Source organism: Myxocyprinus asiaticus, chromosome 18, assembly GCF_019703515.2.
Source record: "Myxocyprinus asiaticus isolate MX2 ecotype Aquarium Trade chromosome 18, UBuf_Myxa_2, whole genome shotgun sequence".
In the NCBI taxonomy this organism is placed as follows: domain Eukaryota; kingdom Metazoa; phylum Chordata; class Actinopteri; order Cypriniformes; family Catostomidae; genus Myxocyprinus; species Myxocyprinus asiaticus.
The window spans coordinates 36,915,849-36,942,523 of NC_059361.1; the positions used below are offsets into that span (position 1 = coordinate 36,915,849).

General features: G+C 37.0%; 1 protein-coding gene across 4 annotated transcripts in view; it reads right to left on the bottom strand.

The window, feature by feature from the left end:
* Window positions 1–26,675, bottom strand: part of LOC127455715 (nectin-1-like) — a 327,445-nt gene that overhangs the window by 149,470 nt on the left and 151,300 nt on the right. Inside the window, exon 6 of one of the 4 annotated variants that reach the window (XM_051723785.1) lies at window positions 19,988–25,097. The exons of the other annotated variants lie outside the window; for them this stretch is intronic. Within the exon in view, the coding sequence (XP_051579745.1) occupies window positions 24,589–25,097 (509 nt within the window). The 3' untranslated portion in view covers window positions 19,988–24,588. Of the gene's footprint in view, window positions 1–19,987; window positions 25,098–26,675 lie in introns of those variants that run through there. 4 annotated transcript variants of the gene reach the window in all.

Below are 26,675 nucleotides of genomic sequence, written 5' to 3' on the forward strand. Positions count from 1 at the left end.
AATAAAATGGGCAACTCCTTTGTTTAGATACATTTTACGTATCCTAGATACAAACAATTAAATAACATTTTCACTTTTTGCATAAATGCAAAATTACAACTTGACTGGAAATGATGCCAAATAAAAGCATTCTGCTCTCAGGTGATATTTACCTTGTTTTGTTCTTGCTTTCTTCATACGTCTCATATTTCATCTCAAGCATACTCTTGTTGACATGGTTAACAAGTACACTAACTTAAAAAAAAAAACTTTATGTTCGGGGCAAAACTGTTTGTGGGACAGTTGTTTGAAAAGTTGATATAAATAATTTTCACACAAATATTAAACTTATTTGTGTTTATTTCACTCTTTATTTAGATTATCATAGCTTAAAACATGCTTTAAATAATGGATTTATTCTTGAAATTCTGGGTCTGGGACAAGGTTAAAACAATTAAATCTATACATAAATGGCCTTTCAAAAGTACCAAAATAAAAGATGATAACTATGTTGCTAGTTTTGGCCAACATAATCACAGGGGAAGTCGGCACGGTGTTTCCGAGACTTCCGGTGACTGGCCACATTATTCTGACTCACTGACAAGCGGCATCTCCCATGAAACATTTTGCATCAGCTTCAATGTGTTTATCTTCCCTTGTGGCGTGACCGGAAGTGCATTGCATTAGTATCCCATGCTGAAACCAGAATGCACTTGCTTTCACATAACCAGTGATGACCGCAAATCAGAGGTTCCATTTTCCCTTCTAACATTACATTTTACTCACTGATGGTTAGGTTAAGGTCTGGGGTTTGCATTGGGGGGTTCAGTTTATAAAATATGCATTCCTCTTCACTGTATTACAGGCTGAAAAGCTGAACACGTTTCATAACTAGCTTTTGGTGCCTCCCTGTAGACATTTCACAGGGAAAATGGAGCCCAGACCTGCCCATACGGCCAAAAAAAACATACTGCTTTGGCCACTGGGGGCAGTGTTTCAAATTTCGGGTAACCACAAACCGATTTCAGCTAAATAAAATTCAACCTACTGTTTTCAGTTCACTGTGAAATCAGTCTGTTGGCCAGATTAAGTTGCAAAGTGGATCAGACTTTATGTTTTATGTCCAAAGTCTGACTCTTTTGAGACTAATAGCACTGGAGGCAAAACATGTATACACATCCTCCTATTAGCCTGATAGCAAGCATGTATCACATTATCCCTGAAGTTCCTGCAAAGGTGTGTTGGGACATGTCGAGTGGGGTGGGAGGGAAACGGGAAGGTCTAGTGACTGGTTAGGGTTGTTTTCAGTGTTCTACTTCATGTAAGCACACACAGCTGTCCTCCGGCAGCAGCCCTATGGCTTGTGTTTATTGTAATAAAACACACCACAGACTGTGCCAAAAAAATCTCTGCAACAAGGGAAAATACATTACAATAGCTTTTCATCACCTACAACTTCCAAAGTTTGACAGACATAGGCATTTTCTGTTGCAGTTATTAAAGAAACATAAAACAGGAAAATCAGGATGGGGGGTTGCGGTTAAAGATGAGAGAGAATCCAAGAATAATATGATGCAAAAATATAGATAATAAATCTGGAAGCCCATATGTAACAATCAGGGCTGTCATGCCAACCTGAAAAACCGAAAAACAAGTGGTAACCTGCTAATGTCACCTCAATGGTCTCTTTGTACTTGATCTAACCTTCCTTTTGCTGATTACAAACGAAGATTTTTAGAAAAAAATATCTCAGCTCTGTAGGTCCAAATAAAGCAAGTAAATGTGTCCAGAACTTAGAAGGTGCAAAAAGCAAAGGCAGCAAAAACATAATCCAGAGGACTCCAATGGATTAATCCAGGTCTCCAGAAGCGAAATGATAGATGTGGGTGAGAAACAGTTCAATATTTAAGTCACTTTTTACTATAAATCTCCACTTTCACTTTCACATTCTTCTTCTTTTGGTTTTGGCGATTCACATTTTTTGTGCATATCACCACTTACTGGACAGGGAGAATTTATAGTAAAAAAATACTTTTATTTTTAATATTGAACTGTTTCTCACCCACACCTATCATATAGCTTCTGAAGATATGGATTTAACCACTGGAGTCTTATGGATTACTTTTATGCTGCCTTTAAGTGCTTTTAGGATTTTCAAAATTCTGACCACCATTCACTTGCATTGTATGGATCTACAGAGCTGAGATATTCTTCAAAATAAAAAAAAAATTTTTTCTTTTTTTTTTCTTTTTTGTGTGTGTGTGTGTGTTCAGCAGAAGAAAGATAGTAATACACATCTGGGATGGTATGAGGGTGAGTAAATGATGAGAGAATTTAAATTTTTGGGTGAACTATCCCTTTAAGCTTTCAACAGACAAAGGGAAGGGGTTCAAATCCCAGTCTAACACACAATTTTAAAGTTAGCCAAATCTAAATGGAGCTTGACGAGCTTATTTTCTTTGAAAAAGAACAAGATGTTTTGCAAGATATCTCAGAGTCTCTGAATATAAGTTTTGAGTGACATAAGAGTGGGTAAATTATTGTAGGGTAAATTATCCATTTAAAACAAATGTTCTTTGGATTGACCAAATTTAGACATGTGAAGAGATCAGTTCTGCTACACATTTTACCCCCTACAATACACAATTATCAAATTTATAAACAACATTCTTATTTATTTATTTATTTATTTATCTATGACGTTGGGTTTAAAATCAATGTGGCCCCAAAATCTGAGGGAGCACGTGCATATTGGATGGGCATGACACTTCGTGTAACCAGATGAATGGTAAATCTAACATTTGACCCCACTTCTATTGTTTGACTCACTCAGTAAAAAGCAAGGCTCAACATTCCTTTGACAACAGTAGGATTTGTCCAGTGTCACTTAAAGATAAAAAACGACACAGACCAGAGACCGGATCTCAATTCATGGACTCTAACTCTTACACTCAGACATGCATGTTAATAGGAGGCTTTTAGCAAGCTCTATTTAGCCTTTAAAGAGGCTAAAAACAAATATATCATATTCCCTTTGTTGTCCCAGTTAAGAGCTAAAACAGGGCAAAATCCTCATAAATGACCAAAAACAAATGCTTTTCTGCTTTAGGTCTTTTTGAGGTGGCTTACAAGGGCCTAAGCCAAAATGCCTGTATCTGTTTTGTGATTCTCTGCACCCTCTCCCACACTGAAGGACTCCATTTAGAGGTTTCCCTCCCTGACTGCTTTTATTTGTTTAGCGTAGCCTGGAAAATTACAATCCTGGAGAGACCCTGATCAGACCATGTCAACTTAATACAATAGTAATCTGCAAAGAGGAAACATATTATCAGAGTTTGCTCAGAGGAGCTCCAGAAGGAAATCTGGTATTGCTGAAAATGTGAACATAGCTTGATGCAGATGTTACAAAATCTGTCTAAATGGCTGCAACACATGCTTATCAGACTGTCATGTGCAATCACCATATATAGCCCTGTAAGAAATGAATTCATTTAACAGTATCACAGTCTTTGTGGTTAATGTAACATTCTGTAAAACTAGATTTTTACATTTTCCATGCATGTGCAAAACTCACTGCCACCATGCTAGGGTAATGTGGGTGGCTATGTTGCTATGTGGTTGCTAGGGTGTTCTGGGTGGTCCATCCCCAAGTCTTGTCCCTAGATATGGCTCAGGCCCCACCTTCAGTGTAAGTCTCTGTGATTTTTCCAGCCGTTTTATCATCCACAGGCAAAAATCATAAGTCCAGTTACTTAAAAATGTAATAGCAAGCAAGCCTGCTATCATAAACAAACAAATGTGACTTTCGTGACATTTTTGCAAGATGATATTACATGGCTCCTTACACATATCACGGCAGTTTTGAGGTGAAATGTCCACTGGGTGGCGCTAAAAGTGAGTTCATTTTCTCCAGAACAGATAAGGTTATGAAGGTTCATGCTCTATTGAGTTTTAAATCCACAAAACTGACCTCCCTACCCTAAATCTTAAACCTAAAACTAACCTTTTATGATAGTGTCATAAAAAGCAAATGTGACCCAAAAAACTCAATTGCTGAAGCAACATCATCATGTCTATGTAGAGGTCTGCACAGGCCTTAAAATGAAACCTGAACCTGACCCGTTCCCGGCCCGAATGGCCCATAACTCATTCATTTGCGTGTGTCTATGAGTAAGAGCGCGTGTGCGAAACAAGTTCTGTAGGCCTGTTTATTTTTTCGTTAACCCGAACCCAACCCAAAGGCCTACTTAAAAAATGGACCCAAACCTGGCCCGAAACCCATCGGGTTCTCGGGTCCCATTGGGCCCGAGTCGGGTTGCAGACTTCTATGTCTATGCAACTTTCGTGTGATCTCCTGGACTCATACCCTGATCCTTCACATCGAAATTGAAACTCTCTATCAGCCGAGCCTCTGTGCAGTTTGATCGCACTCAAACAAGCTAGTAAATGTAGTTGGCTATGTAATGCAAACAATAAAATATCATAAGATATTGTAACATGGCTAAAGGGTTAATGAACTGATAATTTGCCATTTAACTCATGATTTGTGCTAAAGGGAACAAAAGTCGTTGTTGTAGTTCCTCTAGTGTTAAAATTTTTTTAGAATACGCATGAGCCCCTTGGAGGACAGGGCAGGAATTATTTATGTTTTTAAATAGTTTTGCATTTCCTTGCAATAAAATTTACCATGGTGTTACTACAGTAACCATATTTTAACCATGATATAAACCATAAAACCATAATATTATTATTTACAACATTATTTTTGTTTTCCTGTATTAGTACTATTGTTTTACTACAAATATCAAGGTTAACAAGTTACTGTAGTAATACCATGTCAGATTTATTACGACAAAACACAAAACTTATTGCGAGGGCATGCAAAACTATTTCTGAAAAAAAATTAAAAAAAATAAAAAATCCTGCCCTGTCCTCTAAGGGGCTCTGTATATACGTACAACGAGCTACGTAAAAATAATTTAGCAAAAATGTATGTAAAGTAATGTGATTCAAAGGGCCCAGGAGAAAATCCAAGGAGATCAGAAGTTACAGAAATACTCAAGCCATCCCATCTGGCATCAAAAATCATGCCACGGTCCAAATAACTGAGATCGCATTTTTTTTCCCCATTCTGATGGTTGATGTGAACATTAACTGAAACTACTGACGCGTATCTGCATGATTTTATACACTGCACTGCTGCCCCATGATTGGCTGATTAGATAATCACATGGATGACTGTTGATGCCTGAAGGGCTGGTTTGAGAATTTCTGTAACTGCTGATCTCCTGGGATTTTCACGTGCAACAGTCTCTAGAATTTACTTAGAATGGTGCCAAAAACAAAAAAACATCCAGTGAGGGGCAGTTATATGGACAGAAATGCCTTGTTGATGAGAGAGGTCAACGGAAAATGGCCAGACTGGTTCAAACTGACAAAGTCTATGGTAACCCAGATAACTGCTATGTTCAATTGTGATGAAAAGAATATCATCTCAGAATGCTATTCTGAGGTGTGGGTTGGCACAGTTTTGGCGGCACGAGGGGGACCTTCACAATATTAGGCAGGTGGATTTAATTTTGTGGCTGATCGGTGTATATATTTGTGTGTGTGCGCTCTCTCTCTCTCTCTCTCTCTCTCTCTCTCTCTATATACCTTTTTTCTCTGCAGTGAGCGCACATCCACAGGAAAAAAGTACACTGGATTGTCGAACGCTGTGCGGTCTGGAGAGTGAATGAATGAACGTTACATTTATATACCGCTTTTCTGACACTACACTCAAAGCGCTTTACACAGTGAACAGGGGAATCTCCTCAAACATCACCAGTGTGCAGCATCCACCTGGATGATGTGACAGCAGCCATAGTACGCCAGTACGCTCACCACACACCAGCTATTGGTGGAGAGGAGAGAGTGGAGTGATAAAGCCAATTAATGGAAGGGGATTAATAGGAAGCCATGATTGTAGGGGTTACACCCCTACTCTTTTCGAGAAGTGTCCTGGGATTTTTAATGACCACAGAGAGTCAGGACCTCAGTTTAACATCTCATCTGGAGGATGGTGCCTTTTTTACAGTATAGTGTTCCCATCTCTAAGGGCATATATATTTTTTTATTCTGCTGATGGATGACAGAAATTCCCAATTCATCCGCATTACACGTTTTCATTTTGATGTGGCCAGGGAGAGTTTTTAAAATATTTATCTCAGGTGTAATTGGGTTGTTTCAGTTTGTGGGAGAGGTGCCTGCATCTTTAACTAAGTTTACAATAATAAAAACACCCTCGCGATCCAGGGGATACCTTTTATAAAGGTCAATGTCAACATTATAATATTTATAATATTATATTATTGTATTATTAATATCCCTCGACTCAATTGTTTGTGATTCAGGCGATATCTTTTTAAATGGTCAGTGTCATAATAGTAGTCTAATACATTGATTTTAATGTATATTGACGACAGCAGCCATGCTTCAGATCTTTTATGAGGGACTCTTAGGGAGTTAGAGGTCCCCAGAATGACTTCTAAGCAGTCATGTGTTTAGGAGCTACTTTTATTGTTAAAATGCTCCATGAATTATTCTTAGATTCAAATATTATGAGTCCTAAAATTAGGAGTGACATGACCCAAATTTTTAAGAGTTGCTCCTAAATTTCCACGTTAGGAGGATTTTTTTGAATATGGGCCCAGGTTATTGTTTACTCTATAGTTACTCTATGCATTACCCCGGGAATGTGAAATTAACATCCAACAATTATACACTACATTCTATAATATATATGCTTAATATTTCCCTGTTGTACCACAGTTAATAATGCAGCATGTACCATGTGTCCCTGAGATCCCCGTAAACAAAGGGATGGGAGTCTGAAGGGCTGAGATTGCATTTTGCACGAATCAGCAAAAAATGGCAGCATGGCAAATCCAGGCTAGTAACTTAATCAGTATCAGTGGGCTTGTTGACTCTGCAGGTGAAGCGGAGAGGTTATTCTCTGTCAGCAGTAGCTTCATTCCACACCACAATGTCTCCTGATATCCGTTTGATGTCGGCCAGGCCAGAAGGACAGGTAAACATGTGTTGGTATAATACAACAACAGGTGAGGCTAAAACACTCTGCAAAAATGTTTGTTTTCACAGCAAAATAGTGTCATAGTTTCCACAGGTTTCATCATGGGTGCAAAACACGGAAAAAATAATGACAGAGAGCAAGTTTTTCTGACCTGTTTCCCCCGCAACATTACAAATGAGGCAGCACTTGTTTCTACCATCTGACTCACATCCAAAATGTGTGTCCCAGAGTAATTTTCTGGACAATATACATCTCCAGGTCATTTCTAAATACCCATAACATGGCTTCCTTCCTTTAACTAGGACTGGAAAGTAATATAGTATCCTCAAGTAAAAGGGCCAGAGGTTCTGGAATCCTACAGTCACCTCACGTGCACTACAGTAAAAGTATTTAGATGTCATAATATATCATGATATGCAAAGAACATGGTGAAAAGTTAGTGTTATGAACTGATAATCGATAGTCATTTTACTTATGATTTTTGTGAAAGTGAATAAAAGACGTTGTTTTGCAGTAGCACCTTTAGTTTACAAGCCACGTACAAATAATTTTGCAAAAAAATTATAGTATAGTATTGTATAGTAACGTGAATCTATGAGACCAGGTCATTTTTTTTTTTTTTTTTTTTACTGTACAGTCGCTACAGTACAAACCTAAATACAGATACTCATAAATCCTTTAACTTGTATCACTGAGAACTTGTTCTGCTTAGCATTTAATTGTTTGGAAAAAAGTGTAGAATAGTAAAATAAGCAAAAAAAATATGTTTAGTTGATCCTAAAATGTTTTAAATGAGACAAACAAAGAAGAATGAGGCTGTAATTTGCTGTCCAGAGTAAAATTCGGGGTATGTTTTTTTTACTGAGAACCAACACACAATCAAACAAATCGTTTGAATAAGCTATTCTTGCAATGTTTTGGCAAGTCCAGTTTGTTCTCTGAGAGTGAGCAAAATATTCACAAGCTCAATTAGAAGAAAGAAAGAAATTAGAAACTTAGGTTTGTGTTTCCAGTCAAAATACAGTCACCGGCCACTTTATAAGGTACACCTGTTCATCTACTTATTCATAGGATTATCAGCCAATCGTGTGACAGCATTTTAATGTATAAAATCATGCAGATATGGGTCAAGAGCTTCAGTTAATCACGTCAACCATCAGAATGGCTAGACTGGTCCAAGCTGACAGGTGACAGTATCCCAAATAAACACGCGTTACAACAGTTCTATGCAGAAAAGCATTTCTGAACATACAACACATCGAACACTGAGGCGTGGGACCCTGGCTCGGCGGCCATGACGTGGGACTCGGGCTCGGCGGCCATGACGTGGGACTCCGGCTCGGCATCCACCTCCCCCAGAGTGAACGTAGAACCACTTTTCTGCAGGGCAAGGTCGATATACTGAGCCAGATTGAGGGGACTGCAACCGCCAGGCATCAGGGAAGAGATTGGCTCATTCAATCCCACCCGTAAAATGTCCTTAAAGGCGACTTCATTAAAGTCCACCCGGTAGGCCAGAGCACAGAAGTCCTCCACATGATTTTCCAGGGAACGATTCCCCAGGTGAAAACGAGGAAGCTGGATTGCTGGATTCATTTATGTTGGTCAGGTATTCTGTAATGATGCTGGCAATGAAAAGCAGACAATGAAGACGATGATGTGTGATGAACCCAAGTGCAGTTTATTATCAATCGTGAAATCCAAAAACCGTAACTCCCAGCATGAACAAAATACAAAAAACATGAACCTGACTTTAACTTGACTTCACGTTGGCTAAACTTGACATGACATGACATGAACAATCCAACAAAGTTAAATTCACAATACCTGACAATGGTCAATGGCAAACATGAGGCTTAAAAACATGACAATGATAACCAATGATAAGACAGAACTGACAAGGTAACAAGACAATAAACCAATGAAAACAAGACACATGAAGATGGAGTGAAACATGAAATCACATGACCAAGGAAACAGGAACAAACATGGCATGGAAACACTTTTCAAAATAAAAGACATGAACACAAAACATGAACAAAAACACATCTAGACGTGAGAGTTTATAACATTGTATTTTGTATTATTTTACCCTGGAATACGTTTAAAAAAATCAGTTACCACAGCTGCAATGAGGCTTCTAACACAACTGCTGATGGAGTGACAGGAAATTTGGCCTGTTTCTCTGTTCTTACTGATGTTATCCAGCACTGTATATTTTTCTTTTCTTTTGTAAAGCTGTGAAAGCATAATCATTGATTTTTATTTTGCTGTTGGAGCAAACGGGTAAGCAAAAATTTAATTTGCTATGGTCCCCCATTCACCACCATTCAAGTTTAGCCAATTATGACGACTTCCACTTTGCGACACGTGGATGTGTGAAAAGGGTCCATGGTACCATACATTGTTCTTCTATAGTTCAGATCATGCGGAAAAAAAAAAAAATTCAGGCTGGTTCAGCTAATGCGCATGCACATTCTCTGACATGCGATATGTGTATCTAAAAGCTGATTGGCTCTTTTACCTGTAAGACGAGACATCCTTTTCTACAAATGTTGGGTGCTTCCAAAGCATTTCAGATACTACAGAAAGGCAATTTTGAGGTTGTTAGGTAGCAAAAAAAAAAAAAAGCAGGAAGTGTACACAGTAAAAAATTAACATAGAGAAAACAAACAAAAGTCATGACATTTCAGACTTTCTGCCACATTTTATTTATTTTTTTAACTCTCAACATCATATGGATTCGGGATTGTGTCGTAGAACTTGTGTATTTAGATACTCACAGAATCCGTCATCTGCCATTACATTTCATGCCAACAACTCTCACATAAGTACACGTTCCATTGACAAAAATCATGTGACAGTGCCCTAAAGTCAATGTGAAATGCTATTCGCAAACCATTTTACTTTCGGAATGTGATGTATTTTTAAATAAAACAATATTCAGCATGAAAAATGGAAGGGAGGGACTTGATTTATCTATTGGGAATTGGTTGGAAAGTAAAAAGTAGGCGTTACATACCCAGATGGAGCCAGAGGGTTGGGGCTGAGGGGTTGAAAAATTAAGAGCGATTTGAGCAGAAAACGAAAGTCGTTTCAGATGCAAAGCTTGCTATTATCTTTTGATTAAAGATTATCTGGACAAACATGTTTTTTATTTGGAATAACATGCACCACTGAATTGTGCTCAATAAGACCAGGAATCAATGGATCAATTTTGACTTAATGTTGACTTTAAGATGCAACTTTGAAAGATGCAGGTAGCCCAGCAACATGTTGAATATCTTTTGTGTGTACTGGAGGTGTGGTTCTGTAAACTGTACGATATATACTGACAGGCAGCTGCCTTTTGACATTAATACAATGTTTGCTTCTTTTATTTTAGTTGTTTATATTGTAAGAGTTTTTCTTATGAGACAAAGAAGTGAGAAAAACAAACGCTACAGTCTCAAGAGTCTAAAACAAAGTTGCATTGACATATATCTTTCTAACACCGTCTGGTTCTTTATATGAATACAGCTCAAAAACAAATGAGAGCTCTCTCTCTCACACACACACACACACACACACACACACACACACAGAACTAAATCTCTCAAAACCAACATCCTTTGGGGAATTCTCGCTCCAATCCCCAGCCTACCCAGAATGCTTGAGCACAACCGAGGCGTCAGCAGTTCCACAGAGGCTCTGGTTTCTGAGTTCTTCTCTCTTGGTTGTCTGCCTTTAATTGGAGAATACAGCAGTAATGTCCAGCTGGATTTGTTTGCAGCTAGCATCATGCCCAGCTCTTAATGTTGTTGGTACTGAAGCTCTGATTGTGCAGGCATTATCGCTCAGTTTCATTTCAAAGATGCCAACCAATTAATCCCCGAGACTTGATCCATTTGTTTGCTCACCAGATCATTTACAGCATTGTAAGTGAGAAGCAAATAAACAACTAAGAGGTGGTGCTCTTATCATAACAATAATGATGGTGCCGAAGGCAAACTCATCCCCAATTAAACCCTTTGAAATGTAAATTTATATAAAACTGATAAGCTTTTGTTTGAGCAAACGAAGATATTAAATAGTTTAATTTGAGATAATTTTGCTAGGCACAACAAAGCACATACTAAACTATATTTTCACATTTTCTGAAGAAGTGAGTGATGTTTGGCTGTGCAAAACTCGTTGCCATGAGGCTAGGTTCTCTCTCACGAGGTACTCTGGGTGGTTGCCAGGGGACTGCTTTATGGTTGCTACAGTATTCTTCTTAGTTTCTAGGGTGTCTTTTGGTTGTTTTGGCTGGTTGCTCGGGCTGTTTACGATGGATGCTAGTGCACAGTCATTTCTAGGGTGTATTGGGTGGTTGCCAGGGGACTGGTGTGCCTCTAGTACACTTCTAGGTGGTTGCTAGGGGACTGCTATGTGGTTGCTAGGGTATTCTTAATGGTTGCTTAGGTGTTGTTGGGGTGTTCTGGGTGGCTGCTGGGGTGTTAGTTGTTAGTGTGCTTTTAGGTGGTTGCTGGGGTGTTCCGGGTGGTTCCTTGGGTCTTCTGGGTGGTTGCTAGTGTGATTTTAGGTTGTTGCTAGCATGTACTGGGTGGTTGTCAGGGAACAACTATGTAGTTGCTAAGGTATTCTAAGTGGTTGCAAGGCATTGGTAGGGTGTTCTGGGTGGTTGCTATGGTGTTTAGGGTGTATGGTTATTTAGTGTGCTTCTAGGTCATTGTTTTTAGGTGTTCTGGATGGATGCTAAGATATTCTTTGCTGGGGTGTTCTGGTTGTTGCTTCTAGGTCATTTCTAGGTTGTTATGGGTGATTGCCACATGACTGATATGCGGCTGCTAAAGTTCTCTTAGTTGTCGCAAGGGCTTTGCTGGGTAGTTCTGTATGGTTGCTAGCGTGCTTCTAGGTGGTAGTTAGTGCACTTCTATGTGGTTGCTGGGGTGTTCTTGGTGTTGCTGTGGTTGCTAAGGTATTCTTTGTGGTTGTTAGGGTGTTCTGGATGATTGTTAGTGTGTGTATAGGATGGTTGCTAGTGCACTTCTAGGTAATTTCTAGGGTGTTCTTGGTGGTTGCCAGGGCTCTGCTATGTGGTTGCTTAGATATTCTTTGTTGGAGTGTTCTGAGTGGCTGCTAGGGTGTTTAGGGTGGTTGCTAGTGCGTTCCTAGGTTGTTTCTAGGGTGTTCTGGGTGGTTGCCTGCAGACTGCTATGTGGTTGCTAAGGTATTCTTAGTGGTTGCTAGGGTGTTGCTGGGGTGTTTTGAGTGTTTGCTAGATTGTTTAGTGTGGTTGCTGGTGCATTTCTATGTGGTAGCTAGTGTGTTCTTAGTGGTTGCTGGGAATTTCTGGGGTGTTCTGGGTGGTTGGTAGGCTGTTAAGGGTGGTTGCTAGTGTGCTTCTGGGTGACAAAAATTGTAAATCTGATTGCTTAGAAAAGTAATACAACACCTCACCTCAACAAAGCACATGATTTCAGGTATCATTCATGTTCAAAGCACAAACAGTACGAGGTACACTTCGAAATTGTACATGCACAATAATATAAGAGATGCTTGTCTTATTAAAACTCATTAATACAATACAATTAATTTACAAGTGTATTTACAGTATACTGTAAATTTATAAACAGTATACTGTATATTTTTCTGACTACAAGGAGGGATATCAAATATGTAAAGCTCAAGTTTTGTTTAGGAAAGGTAATGACTGTGTGTATTTATCAAGCAAGACTAAAGGTTTTCAATTAATGAAATTAACTGACATAAACTATGACACAGCCTGGTGATTAGATAAACATTATATACGCTCCTCTCATAATCATGGCAAGGTGCATGTTACATACAGAAATGTTGGTGTACTTTGTACATGACCATCTGGATACATAAATTCAGTTAAGTAAACAAAGAAAAAAAAAAAAAACATAGACCTGCATGAGAATTCATAATAGTTTAAAAGCATATTATTATAGCACAATGCACATTTAAAGGTAATCATCATAATCAAGCACAGCTAATGACTACTCTATCATAACAGAATAAAATATCACCTTTTTCTTCACTGTAAATTGCACATAAGACAAAGAAGATGAGAGTGAAAAATTGGTCTGGACGTATGCTATGCTAGTTATGCAGAAAATGTTTTTTTTAATGTTTTTTTTTTTTTTATTTTTTATTGCGATTCATTTGAAATCTCTGGCGAGTACAACAAATTGCTAAAACATGAAGAATGGCTGTTTCAGTGTGTTCGCAGAGAGCGCCTGTAGTTCTCGTTTTATTTGCAATGTAATAATTTTGCATGCTGGCTTGCTGTCATGTTTTTGTCACTGCTCTCCCAGTTTATAAATGTAAAAAGGCATTTTTCTTCATTGATATATCTGAGTACTAAACCATATTTTTATATATAATAATTATATAAACTGTATGAAAGAAGAGAGTTTTTTGGCATGGATCTATTGTAAACCATTCAGACATTGGTGTTATGAAGAAAAACATTATATGACTTGTGAGTTTGAGAAGATAAGACTTTGTTGCACTCATATCCAACAAATAGTTCTTGTTGGCCTGGCAAAGGCATGTGTGGTTTATGAATATGTGAAACTACAGTACTGTACATGCCAAAACAATAAGCATATGTTTCATAACACCCCCCCCCACTCTTTCTCTCTCTGGTACAGTATGAAATACAGTGTTCCATGGAAGCTAAACATGAAACATGTAATAGAGAGAATTAGAATGTCTGCATAATCCATGAAGGCAGAATAAAATATAAGCTAATTTGAGTGGAATGTGGAACAAATACAGTTTACTCTTTAGCTGCATTCAAAAACGTACACATCCGTGTATTTTATGAGAGCTAGAACATATGAGAGCATGTGTGCATGGGAAGCTGTCTATCCGCTAAATTTACAGAAAGAAACAAATAATACAGATAGAATGAATGCAGAGATTTACTGACTCATTATATCACATGACTGATTGTAATGAAACACACCCTGGTTTAACAGCCAATGAAGAAACTTCTGTGAGTGCAAAAGTCTAAACAGAAACCAAATTAGTGATACCCGACTTGTCTTTATTTAGCTGAGAAGTGATACTGTAGCACTGATGCTCGTCTGGGAAAATGGTGGCAAAGTTGGTGAGATATTTAAAATCATGGGACTCGGAATGTAGAAGCCCCTTATGGTATGATTGTACAGAGTAAACTCGGAACTGTTAGTTCAGAGCTAAATGTTGATCGTACTGTATGTGAAGTATGCCACTGAAAACTGCAATCTGTATCAATTAATTCTGGTCTTATCATAAAGCTGTCAACTAAGTAGACACTAAAAAGCAAAGAGTACAGGATGTGTTGACTATGTACGACAGATTAGGTTCAGTTTAATTCATAATTAAGACACTAAAAATACTCTCAAGCTTCCACAGTGTAAACCTGCAAATTTCAAAAGCAGACTAAATTGATGTTGTCCTTATAATTTGTAATATATGTTGTGCAGATCAATTTAATTAATCAAATCATTAAATTATCAGAAAAACTGCATTATAAACAGATTTAAATTTTGACAAGAAATATCTACTTTATCTTTTATATTAAACAACTTACACAAAAAAAGACAGGAAAAAAAAAAGAACTACTAACACTTTTTTATGAAGCCTGTTTTCATATTGCACAAATAGAATCAGCAGTGTGTTCTTAAATAATTGTAACCACAGTTATGATGCATTATAATATAGCTCTTTGGAATACATGACTCTAATTGGTCAATCAAGCACTGTGCGGCCAATTATTTTGTATAATAACTGCTTAACCATATAATTGATATTTTTTAAACAATTTCCTACATAGTTGTGCTAGTTGCCTCTTGTGTCACTCTGTGGTCTCTTTCTTTTCATATAAAAAAAATAATTTAATCTTCAAACAATTTCATTACAAATCTCAAATTCATGTCCGTTTATTTGCTTATTTGGTAAGTAGTCACATTATAAGCAGGATATTATTCAGTCGTTCATTATCGCTAAATAAACCCTTCAAGGTGATACAACACCTGATCACACTGTCTGGGTTTATTTTGTAATAATAATCAATGACTGTACATTATCCATTACTTACTGTTAAATGGGTTATCTTTCAAAAGTATGATGCATTGAAATCATAATCAAAATATGAACATGAACTAATTTTATCTTATACAGTTTTATAATGCATTATACTCTTTAAAGTATAGACAAAATAACATTATAAATTATATAATAATAGTATATACTTATATAAAATATAACAAAAAATGTATATACAAATATACAATATGAAAAAAAATTATTAAATAATAATACAAAAATAAAGATATAATATTATTTTAAATGATCACTGATTAGGCAAATTATTATGATACATCATACAGTAACTCTGGTAACCATTGATTTCAAAAGGATACAGTGTAAAAAAAATTATTAAAAAAAAAAAATTACAGCAAAAACGTATCTATTTTTGCCAGAACTTTACTGATATGTATAAATAATATATATATATATATATATATATATATATATATATATATATATATAGAAATGCATTATGGATTTGTACTGGTGACTTTATTACTATTAGTACCAACATTATTCTACAGTAAGAAGCATGCTTTACTTTAAATAATATATATATATATATATATATATATATATATATATATATATATATATATATTATCATACATGGTTTGGTAAATTACAGTTATCATAATTTCAATGTAGCATTATTACATTCTTTTTCAATTCCAACCACAAACAGTTTTTGTGTATTATGTGTATTATATGGTGTTATTAAAACATTTAATGCATTATACTGTATATACAGGCTTCAAATAAAGTGTTACCAAAGACCTTTTCACTGTTCCAAGAAAAACATGTGTAACATTTGCAATGGGACCATTCTTTAACCACCATTTTTTATATCAAATTCATAATCTTGCTATGACTCTGACTGTGTCATTTATATGGGATTGTTTGCATGCAGCCAAATTTTCTTCCCTAGCACTGCAACTGAGTGCCCCAGCATGGAGGGAAGCACTGGAGGGAATGAGGCTGATTCTGTATCATTTAGGCTTATCACGAGTGAATATGCTTTCAAAGGCCCGTAGGGCTACAAAGAGAGCTTTGAGGAGATGGACAGGGACAGCTGCTCTCCGGGAACCCTGGCAAGCCAGTCTGCACTCTTTCGTTCTCATCTGACAATGCTGTTTCAGGGCTGACTCAAATGATGAAGGGATGATTTTAAAAGCACTAGATGATGGAAAAGTAATTGCCCATGCTGAGAAAATGGACCATGCACGTTGTATCACTTATCTGCAATGAATGGGGAAAAACTCTAGTGCTGTAATATTTTTTGGAGATTAAAACACTGTGATTTCTTGATTATAAAAGTGAATAATTTGCATCGCTCGAGAAAACTATTGGTTTTCGTGGCAGGGAGGCTACATCCAGCTGTTACTACTATTGGATTTTGCATCTTATAATGGCAGTACTACTGTACACAGACGAAAGCTCTTAAAAGCTGTGTCAAATGCAGGAGATACAAGTCATTTAACAGTAAAAACGTCCTGCAACTAATGTGAGTACAAGCAGGGTGATCTCATTCTTTCATAAATGTCCATTTTTGTATGGTTGGATGGACACCAAAATGTACAATATCAACGTATACACAACATTTCAACCTATTTTACATATGAACAGCTTTAGAGATGTACAACTGTTTATGAATCCTCTAGAGACTGGTCGGAACTGGAATTGAAGGAATCTTTACGAGGGTCCCACCACAGGTGACTGAGTTTTCAGACATAAGCCCATAGCAAGACTCACATTTACCAGTAAATGATGGAGAAACTTTGTCCAGGAAATATTTTTTTCCAATGGCAACTTTAAATGAAATCCAGATGGGACTCATAAAAGTAGTAATTTTCACTTTTTGTATGGCTGAAATTAATTATCATATATGGAATTCATACAGTTGAAGTCTGTTCACCTTAGCCAAATACATTTAAACTCATTTTTTTTTTTTTTTTCACAATTCCTGACATTTAATCATAGAAAACTTTCCCTGTCTTAGGTCAGTTAGGATCACTACTTTATTTTAAGAATGTGAAATGCCAGAATAATAGTAGAGATAATTATTTATTTCAGCTTTTATTTCTTTCATCACATTCCCAGTGGGTCAGAAGTTTACATACACTTTGTTAGTATTTGGTAGCATTGTCTTTAAATTGTTTAACTTGGGTCAAACATTTTGAGTAGCCTTCCACAAGCTTCTCACAGTAATTTGCTGGAATTTTGGCCCATTCCTCCAGACAGAACTGGTGTAACTGAGTCAGGTTTGTAGGCCTCCTTGCTCGCACATGCTTTTTCAGTTCTGACCACCAATTTTCTATTGGATTAAGGTCAGGGCTTTGTGATGGCCACTCCAATACCTTGACTTTGTTGTCCTTAAGCCATTTTGCCACAACTTTGGAGGTATGCTTGGGGTCATTGTCCATTTGGAAGACCTATTTGCAACTGAGCTTTAACTTCCTGGCTGATGTCTTGAGATGTTGCTCAATATATCCACATAATGTTACTTCCTCATGATGCCATCTATTTTGTGAAGTGCACCAGTCCCTCCTGCAGCAAAGCACCCCCACAACATGATGCTGCCACCCCCATGCTTCACAATTGGGATGGTGTTCTTCAGCTTGCAAGCATCACCCTTTTTTCTCCAAATATAACGATGGTCATTATGGCCAAACGGTTAAATTTAGGTTTCATTAGACCAGAAGACATTTCTCCAAAAAAGTAAGATATGTGTCCCCATGTGCACTTGCAAACTGTAGTCTGGCTTTTTTTATGGCAGTTTTGGAGCAGTGGCTTCTCCCTTGTAGAGCAGCCTTTCAGATTATGTGGATATAGGACTTGTTTTACTGTGTATATATAGATACTTGTCTACCCGTTTCCTCCAGCATCTTCACAAGGCCCTTTGTTGTTGTTCTGGGATTGATTTGCACTTCTCGCACCAAAATATGTTCAACTCTGGGAGACAGAATGCGTCTCCTTCCGGCACAGTTAACTTAGTGTATGTAAACTTCTGACCCACTGGAATTGTGATAGTCAATTAAAAGTGAAACAATCTGTCTGTAAACAATTGCTGGAAAAATGACTTGTGTCATGCACAAAGTAGATGTCCTAAATGACTTGCTAAAACTATAGTTTGCTAATATGAAATCTGTGGAGTGGTTACAAAATGAGTTTTAATGACTTCAACCTAAGTGTATGTAAACTTCTGACTTCAACTGATATGTATGAAATAAAAGTGATTTTACGATTTAACATAAAAAATATGTCACTTACATTTTGTGTATGTATGTTTTCACAATAGTTCTGACCAGTCTTTATAAATCACACAGAACATAACGAAGCAGTTAAAATATAAATATAAAATAAGGCAAATGTGTAAACTGTGTTAATGTCATCACATTTATTTAAACATCTTTTTATTGTAAACAATAAAATAAAGCTTTAAATTCAATACTCTATGAATCACAAATAATCAATAAAAATTATGTGTGACATCTATAAAGTTGTTCTATGTTTTAGAAAATGTCTATGTGCTGATATTGTACATATTAGTGTCTATCCATTTGTATTTATTTTTTATTTAAAAAATGTATGTGTGCTAGAACCACTTTACATAAAAAAACAATGAATACTGGAGATTATGTTGGATAATGAGCTAGGTTACAAAACAAATTTAAATTAAGGTTCATAATCAGGATTGTGAAGGATAAAGAGAAGGATAAAGAGAAGATAATAATATCCTTTTATAGTACGATGTAGCCATATGACCACTTTCTCACCTTTCAGAAAGAAAAAAAAAATGCATTGTTGGAAATAAAAGAACAGTCTTTAAAATAACCAATAAGATGCTGTTTTAAAGCCACATGACCTTTGATTTTTGATTTTTTTTTTTTTTTTTCAGGGTTCACCCTAACACATAATGATTTTTTTTTTTTTTTAATTGTTTGCTGTATCTTTGATAAGTTTAGATGTTAACTAATTAACTTTATCTAACATAGTTTAACAGAAAATTCAGAAAATATGAATGCTGCCATATGGCAGCGCTGTACCACAATAGAAAAATTGCTATGTTTCCATATGGTACTTCTGTACTACAATATAACTGCACTAATGTATTTTCTCATTGAAACATTTTAAAGGTAGTGGCATCAATTATACACTCACTGAGCACTTTATTAGGAACACCTGTTCACCTATTTATTTATGCAATTAACTAATCAGACAATTTTGTGGCAGCAGTGTAGGGCATAAAATCATGCAGATACGGGTCAAGAGCTTCAGTTAATATTCACATCAACCATCAGAATGGGGAAAAAATGTGATCTCAGTGATTTCGACCGTGGCATGATTGTTGGTGCCAGACGGGCTGGTTTGAGTATTTCTGTAACTGTCTCTAGAGTTTTCTCAGAACGGTGCCAAAAAAATAAAAATAAACATCCATTGAGCGGCAGTTCTGCAGACGGAAACGCCTTGTTGATGAGAGAGGTCAATGGAGAATGGCCAGATTGGTTTGAGCTGACAGAAAATAATCAACAATATTTAAGAACACATGCTAATGATTCACTCAATTTTAGTTTGTAGGAGCTAAATATATCAATGAAAGTAATATAAATCAATTTCATTAAAGGAGAAATGTATATTTGTTTAAGAAAAAATAGTTTTTCCCACTGTGGTACAGAACTGCCATATGGCAACATTTCCCAATTTGTTACTGATTGATTGATTTTTAGAGCTATTTACATCAGAAATTCACATGGGAAATATATATATATATCATTAGAAAATAATGTGCACCATACACGCATATAAGAAAATACACCGTCATCATCCGGTGAGTGAACTGGGACAAAGTATCTTTTAACACTGAAATCATTTAATGTTTTAAAGCAAATACAGTTTACTTCACAGGGTCAACACATGTGAACAATATATATATTTTTTTTCATATCATTACCGACCTCAGCAGACATACATTCACACGGCTGCATGAAGACAAGTTCTTTTTGTTTGTTTCACTTTTTTGTCATTTGTTTTGTTGCAGTTATTTACAAAGTCATTATAATGCATCAACCCCAAGTCTCTATACAGAACCCATTGACATATCAAAACCTGTCTACCGAAGTCAATGTTAAAGTAGATTTATGGCAATAAGCGATACATCTCCAATCGGCTGAGCAGTCTAATTTGTTTTCTAGTTTGGTTTGCAGTCAAAGTCTATACTTGAAGACTCCCCAACTTCTGTTCAACCCCTTAACTGAGCTATAGTTTCCAAGTTACATACATTATTTACAATGGAATGTCAGGCTTTGAAGTGGGCAGTTAGAAAGACATGAGTTGCTGGAATGGAAAACCAAGATTTGTTCTATCTAAAGAAAATACAAAAGAAGAAATAAAAAGCAATACTTTAGAACTTTGTATTTAGAACAGCAATAATAAAAAAGTACGCCCATGCACTTGCGCAGACGGGTAAATGTTGCAATAAACTACAGTAAAAACAGCTGATATGGGTCATGAAAATTAATTATATTCATTTAAGTCTGACATGTCTTATCTGACATGTAAAGCCATAACAGCTATTTGGTGAATGGGTAACTTGTGCTTCGCTTGACAAAATAAAAAAAAGACCCTTAATCAAAACAACCTGCTAATAAAAGAGAAATTGAAATAGTAACTAAATAGTAAATTAACTTGTTAGATCAAAGGCTTGTGCTTTAGCTAAAGAGATGTCAGTCTCTTCAATCACAGCTGTGATTATGAAGCTGGCTTCCAGTTTTGAGCTGGTAAAAAAAAAAATGATGCTGGACCAGCGACGGGCTGCTTGACGGCGATTTAAAAATACAGCTTGTGTAATATCATGCTACTGTCTTTAAAATGATGGACAGTGAGGGCAGACAGGACACAATAACTAATCAAAAAAAAAAAAAAAAAAATATATATATATATATATGTACAGATTTTGGATGTAAAAAAGTAAAACCTTACATCTCACATGTCATAGGCACTGCAATTTGTATAACATTGCACACTGACTTTATTACAAGATTCATCATAAATCTAAACGACAAATGTACAGTTATTCATTATGTGGTCTATTTTAGGCTAAATCAAGGTGTGTATGAGGTCTAACATTGAGAATTCATAAGTAACATAGATGTTCGCATATTCCCGTAGGGAATCGGCAACAGCAGAATTCCACAGAATTTGAACGTGCATTAATTTCTATATATTCCCCACCCCTTTGGTGTTTTTTATTTTGACTAATTAGACAATGCTTTCAGCTACCATCTCCATATAACACATTTAAACATACTGATCACACTATGAATTCGAAAAGAGGTCGAACGTTCTGCTGCTGAAATCGGTCTGTGCTTACTGAAATTTGAATCACTGCCCCCAATGGCTGAAGCTGGAAGTGTGGTTGAATGTATGGGCAAGTATGAGCTACAGATTCCAGATGAAATGTCCACAGGGTGACACCAAAAGTGACAATACAGTCACCAGGAATGCATATCTTATTAACTCTACCCACTAACCCAAACCCCAACCCTAATATTGTTTATGTGAACGTGATTGCTTCCTGGTTTCCATGGAACCAGAACCCAGGTTTCGGATGTTGCCTACGCAAGTCACTGTCAGTAGTGCTAGAGGGAAATGTGTTCATGTTTGAACTGATGTAAAAATGTCTGATGGGGGACGGCGCTTGTCAGTAATTCAGCTGAATGGGGTCGATTTCAGTTAACATTAACTTTTTGGATACTACATGCCGATTTCCTGTGTGATCATGTTGGTTTAAATGCATTTCACCCCCAAAAGTAGTCCAGGAAATGCAAAAGTCTGCATATTCCATCTAGGCCTGCACATTAGTGAGCAGATTTAGTATTCATCCAGTTTCCTCCTTTTACGGGTCCTCATGGATTGTCTTCGTGATTACAGCTATTCGGCATCCTAATCTCTCTTTACTTCTGCAGAGCCGTGTTTAAGGCATTCAAGATAATTTAATATTTCATGGCCAAGACATGATAGATTCTACTAATGCATTTTCTTTTCTTTCTTTTTTTTTTATCAGGAGGGTGATATTTATGCAGTTTGGTAAGTTATTTGTCTCCGGAAATAAAATTGTTTTGGTGAATACTGCCCTTCCTTTTACAAACACCTAAACTCAATAGTCTGGCAGTCCTATCTTGTGAGCGGCCAACACAAAAGACCAAGTCTCTGGCTAAACCGAACAAGGAGTGGCCCAAAAGAAAAAGAGACACATGCCAGAAATGATGGCTTTGTAGCCAGCCAGGTATGTCGACTTATGTCCATGTAGCTTGATAAATTCCCAACTTTCAACGATTTTTATGTATGATGCATTTTCACTTTCTTGTCACCCTTTGTTGATGCCGTTACATTTATTTAAATATTTATTAAATGTCTATAGCCAACATTTAGGTTCGAGAAAGGATTTAGAAAGGATACATGGCTGCAATCTAGCAACAGATCCAGTGGTTTTTAAGATCCAGCAGTACATAACGTGGTGGTTTCATGCCTGTCTGCGGTGCCCATATTTCTGGGCAATGGGAGCAAGTCGCTGCCATGTGTACCTCTGATCTCACTTTGGCTCCAGACATTGCACATTTCCGTTGTTTCATTCCCATGACCCATGCATTTAACGCTACCTGCTCCAGGAAAAACTGCATCCATCAAAATGCTCAAAATGATGGTTGACATTAGCGCTAAAGGCTTGCGGAAACTAAATATTCCCATTGAACCTGTTCATATTTACAAGATTTTGAAAACATTTTGACCTCATAAGTGACCACTCCACATCATCAACTCTAAAAACAAATACCCTGTCTTTTATAACAACACCATATTATACAGGATTATCCTTTTATACCCAAAACGGATAGTTTACCTAGAAAATAAAATTATTTCTTCATTTACTCACCTTCATATTGTTCCAAACACAAATGACTTCCTTTCCTCTGTGGAACGGAGAAGTTTTGAAGAATGTTCATGCTACTTTCCTGCAAAAAAGTAGTCTATATGACTTATGCACAATGTTCTCAATCTTCTGAAGTCATATGATACATTTGTGTGAGGAACATACTTAAAGTTTAGTCATTGATCTTGCCTTTAAAGTCATGATCACCATTTACTTCCATTCTATGGAAAATAGCACCTTAGACATTCTGTTATAAATAACTCCTTTTGTGTTCCACAGAGGAAAGAAAGTCAAACAGGTTTTGAAAGATACAAGGGGTGAGTAATTGATGACAGAGTTTTCATTTTTGGGTGAACTGTTCCTTTATGAGTTTCAGAGGAAATGGACTTGGATAAAGCATTGCTATGAAGACACTTCACATGATGGCACATTTTGGATGGATGGACAAAGACCAACTAAGAAATTGAGTTTTTCTTTTTTTTTTTTTTTCACAGACATCTGCTCCTCAATTGTTCTCATCAGTTTTTGGCATCAGAGGTGGATGGGTGCAGTATATCTGTCTAGATTCTGTTCCTACAGGTTGCATGCTTGACTGCAGTGTACATATGACAAACACTGCAGATCTGTCGCTCAGCTTTCAATGTTGAGCCCTCATAGCAGTGTCTTAAAATAAATACTGTTTTTGGACAGCAGTCAGAACCCATTTGCTTTTTTCCATTGGATCGCACTGTTTCAGGCAATGCATTTAGCCACATGCATTAGTTCAGGAATTACAGCCAACGGGTCCTCTAGATGATAGGCGTAGCAATGTGTTGCACTATGGACAGCAAAATCATGACATTTCCATAAACACAATAGTGCTAATTTGACCTCTGACCTCATAATCACACAAATATCTGTAAGAATTGCTAATATTTAGTTCCAAATTTTCTGGTAACCAACACTCCACATAAAAAGCAAGATTATAAAAAACAAACTAAAAGAACAACCCTTAAAGAAAAGGCAATATGGTAATGAGATAAAAAAGACGAACAATAAAAAGATCGTACATCCAGTGTAAGACTTTCACAATATGACCAGCAATATACCCCTTCCCAAAACAGTTACAGTCTCTTTTTTATACATTTAATACATTTATAATAACAACAAAATGAGACAAAAATGATAATACACTGTAATAGTTTTCAAGCAACCTGCCTGTCCAGCTTTAGTGGATGTTTATTGGCCTCAGTCATTGAGATTTCCTCTTGCTTTCGTAGCAGGTTCATCTTAAAGCGTGTTGATATGTAATGATGTTGATGTGTCGATGCTGCAAGCTTTTTTTCTACAGCTGTTTATTTCAATGGTCTCTGATGGGGGCGGAGGTTACTGGTTCAGGGGGATGGGGTGAGGTGTAGATTGGGATTAAACACATGGAGGGATGGGGTTCTAGTGATGGAGGTGGTTGGGTGTGGTTGGATGCAGAAGAGGGCAAAACTTTGTAGATTTATTAATTTTTTTTAATGCTTTGTTGCATGCCACTCTAAACGTACCACTCTTTCTTTGAAATAACCGAGCCATCGGTTTGGGAGACCATATCATCGGTGATCTCAGGCTCAGGGTCGTATTGGAAAGCGAGAGTCCGTTCATCATAATCACGATTTTCACCTTCGTCTACTGTGAAGTAGGGTCTCTTCAAATCCTCAGAGTTGCCATCAAAATCCCGATCGCCACCCTCGAAACCGCCAGGTCCGCTTATTTGAGCAGGCTTCTTTTCATCGTCTGAGTCATCGGGGTACTGCAGGTTCTTGGGCATCGGAGGATGGGTGGGCATGCCGCCAGCCTTGCTGTATCCATTGCCAAATACATGTTTTTTGGTGCTGTAGTCACCCTTAAAGGTGCGCTGGCGACGCCGCAGGAAGAAGACGAGCAGCACGATGGCGGCGACCAGCAGGGCCACTCCACCGACCGCACTGCCGATGGCAGCGCCGGAACTATGCTGCACCAGTGGGATCTCACTGCCATCAGGTGATGACGGGTAGTTAGGGAATTCTGGGAAGGGAAAGACAGATGGAAGGGGAGAGTGTATCAGTGCTCTGGTGGGAAGGAGGTGCATTTGTGCAGGTGTTCATTTTTTGATGAGGAAAGGAACATAGGGAAGGATAAACAAAAGGGAAGACAGGAAGGAGCCCCCGCCCCACCAAACCCACCCACCTAAAAACAATCCATTAGGACTGCTTTACATAGAAAAGCAAGCTCTAATGTTCACAGTTGCATGCGTTTTATGCAATCGCAAAAAGAACAAGCACTTACAACATCTTGTTTGCAAAGATAATGGCCAGAAGTCTTGAAACTTAGGGCACCTACACACTTCAGAAAGCCATGACGGTGTGTTTGACAGACAGGAATGCGTAAGATGCTGAGTCAGTTAAATCAAGTGGAAATACAGCTATTCTGAATAGCATTTTTTGAAATTCTCATTGGTCAACAGATGTCTTCATCACAGTGTGCTTTGCAAAAAATAACACACTTAAAGTAATATTCCGGGTTTAATACAAGTTAAGCTCAATCGACATAATTTGTGGCATAATGTTGATTAGCACAAAAAATAATTTCAAGTCTTCCCTCCTTTTCTTTAAAACAGCAAAAATCTGGGTTACAGTGAGGCACTTACAATGGAAATGAATGGGGCTATTAAAATACTGACTGTTACAAAGGTATAGACACAAGACGCAAATAACATGCGTGTTAACATGATTTTAGTGTGATAAAATTGTGTACCAACCTTTTCGGTGTAAAGGTATATCCAATTTTACAACTTTGTTGCCATGACAATGTACAGTCAGTGACAAATAACTAGAAGTTCATCCATTAAGAACAGTAGTCCGCTGCAAAATGACAATTTAAACAACTTTACAGTTCAGTTAATGTAAGTGCTTTTATAAAATTATAAGCTTCACATTTCTGCCTTGAAACGCTCCAGAAATTGGCCACATTCACTTCCATTGCAAGTGCCTCACTGTAACCTCGATTTTTGAGGGATGATTCAAAATTATTTTCTGGTAATTAACATTATGCAACAAAATGCTGTCAATTGAGCTTAACTTGCATTGGACACGGAATATTCCTTTAAAATACCATAAATTCACTCAATTTACTAAAATTGCTAGATATTAAGACTTCTTTTCAAAGAATATTTCTTGGATTAAATTTATTTTTCTAATTCCATTGGCGATTTTTATATTGTTGTTTTAAGATAAAATAAAATACTAATTAAGAAAATATTTTCTGCAGTATGATGCAGCAAAAGTAAAGATTTTAACCTTTGGCTGGCTTACGCAAACCACTGCAAGTCCTCGTGACACACCGTCCCTATTGAAACAAATGGATTCACAACATAAAATCTAGTGTGTAGGTGCCCTTAATCATTTAAGTTATTCACATAAGCGCTCCTTTAATCTCTCTGGTAAGTAAAGCTTGCACTCACAGACACGATCAGAGCCTGTTCTCTAAGAACAAAAAACCAGAGTGCTCCTTAAATCCAACCTCAAAACCTCAAAAACCATGATTCATTTTAGTACAGATGGCTCTTCTTAAAAGCTCTTGACCAGGCTGGATTATATTGGTTTT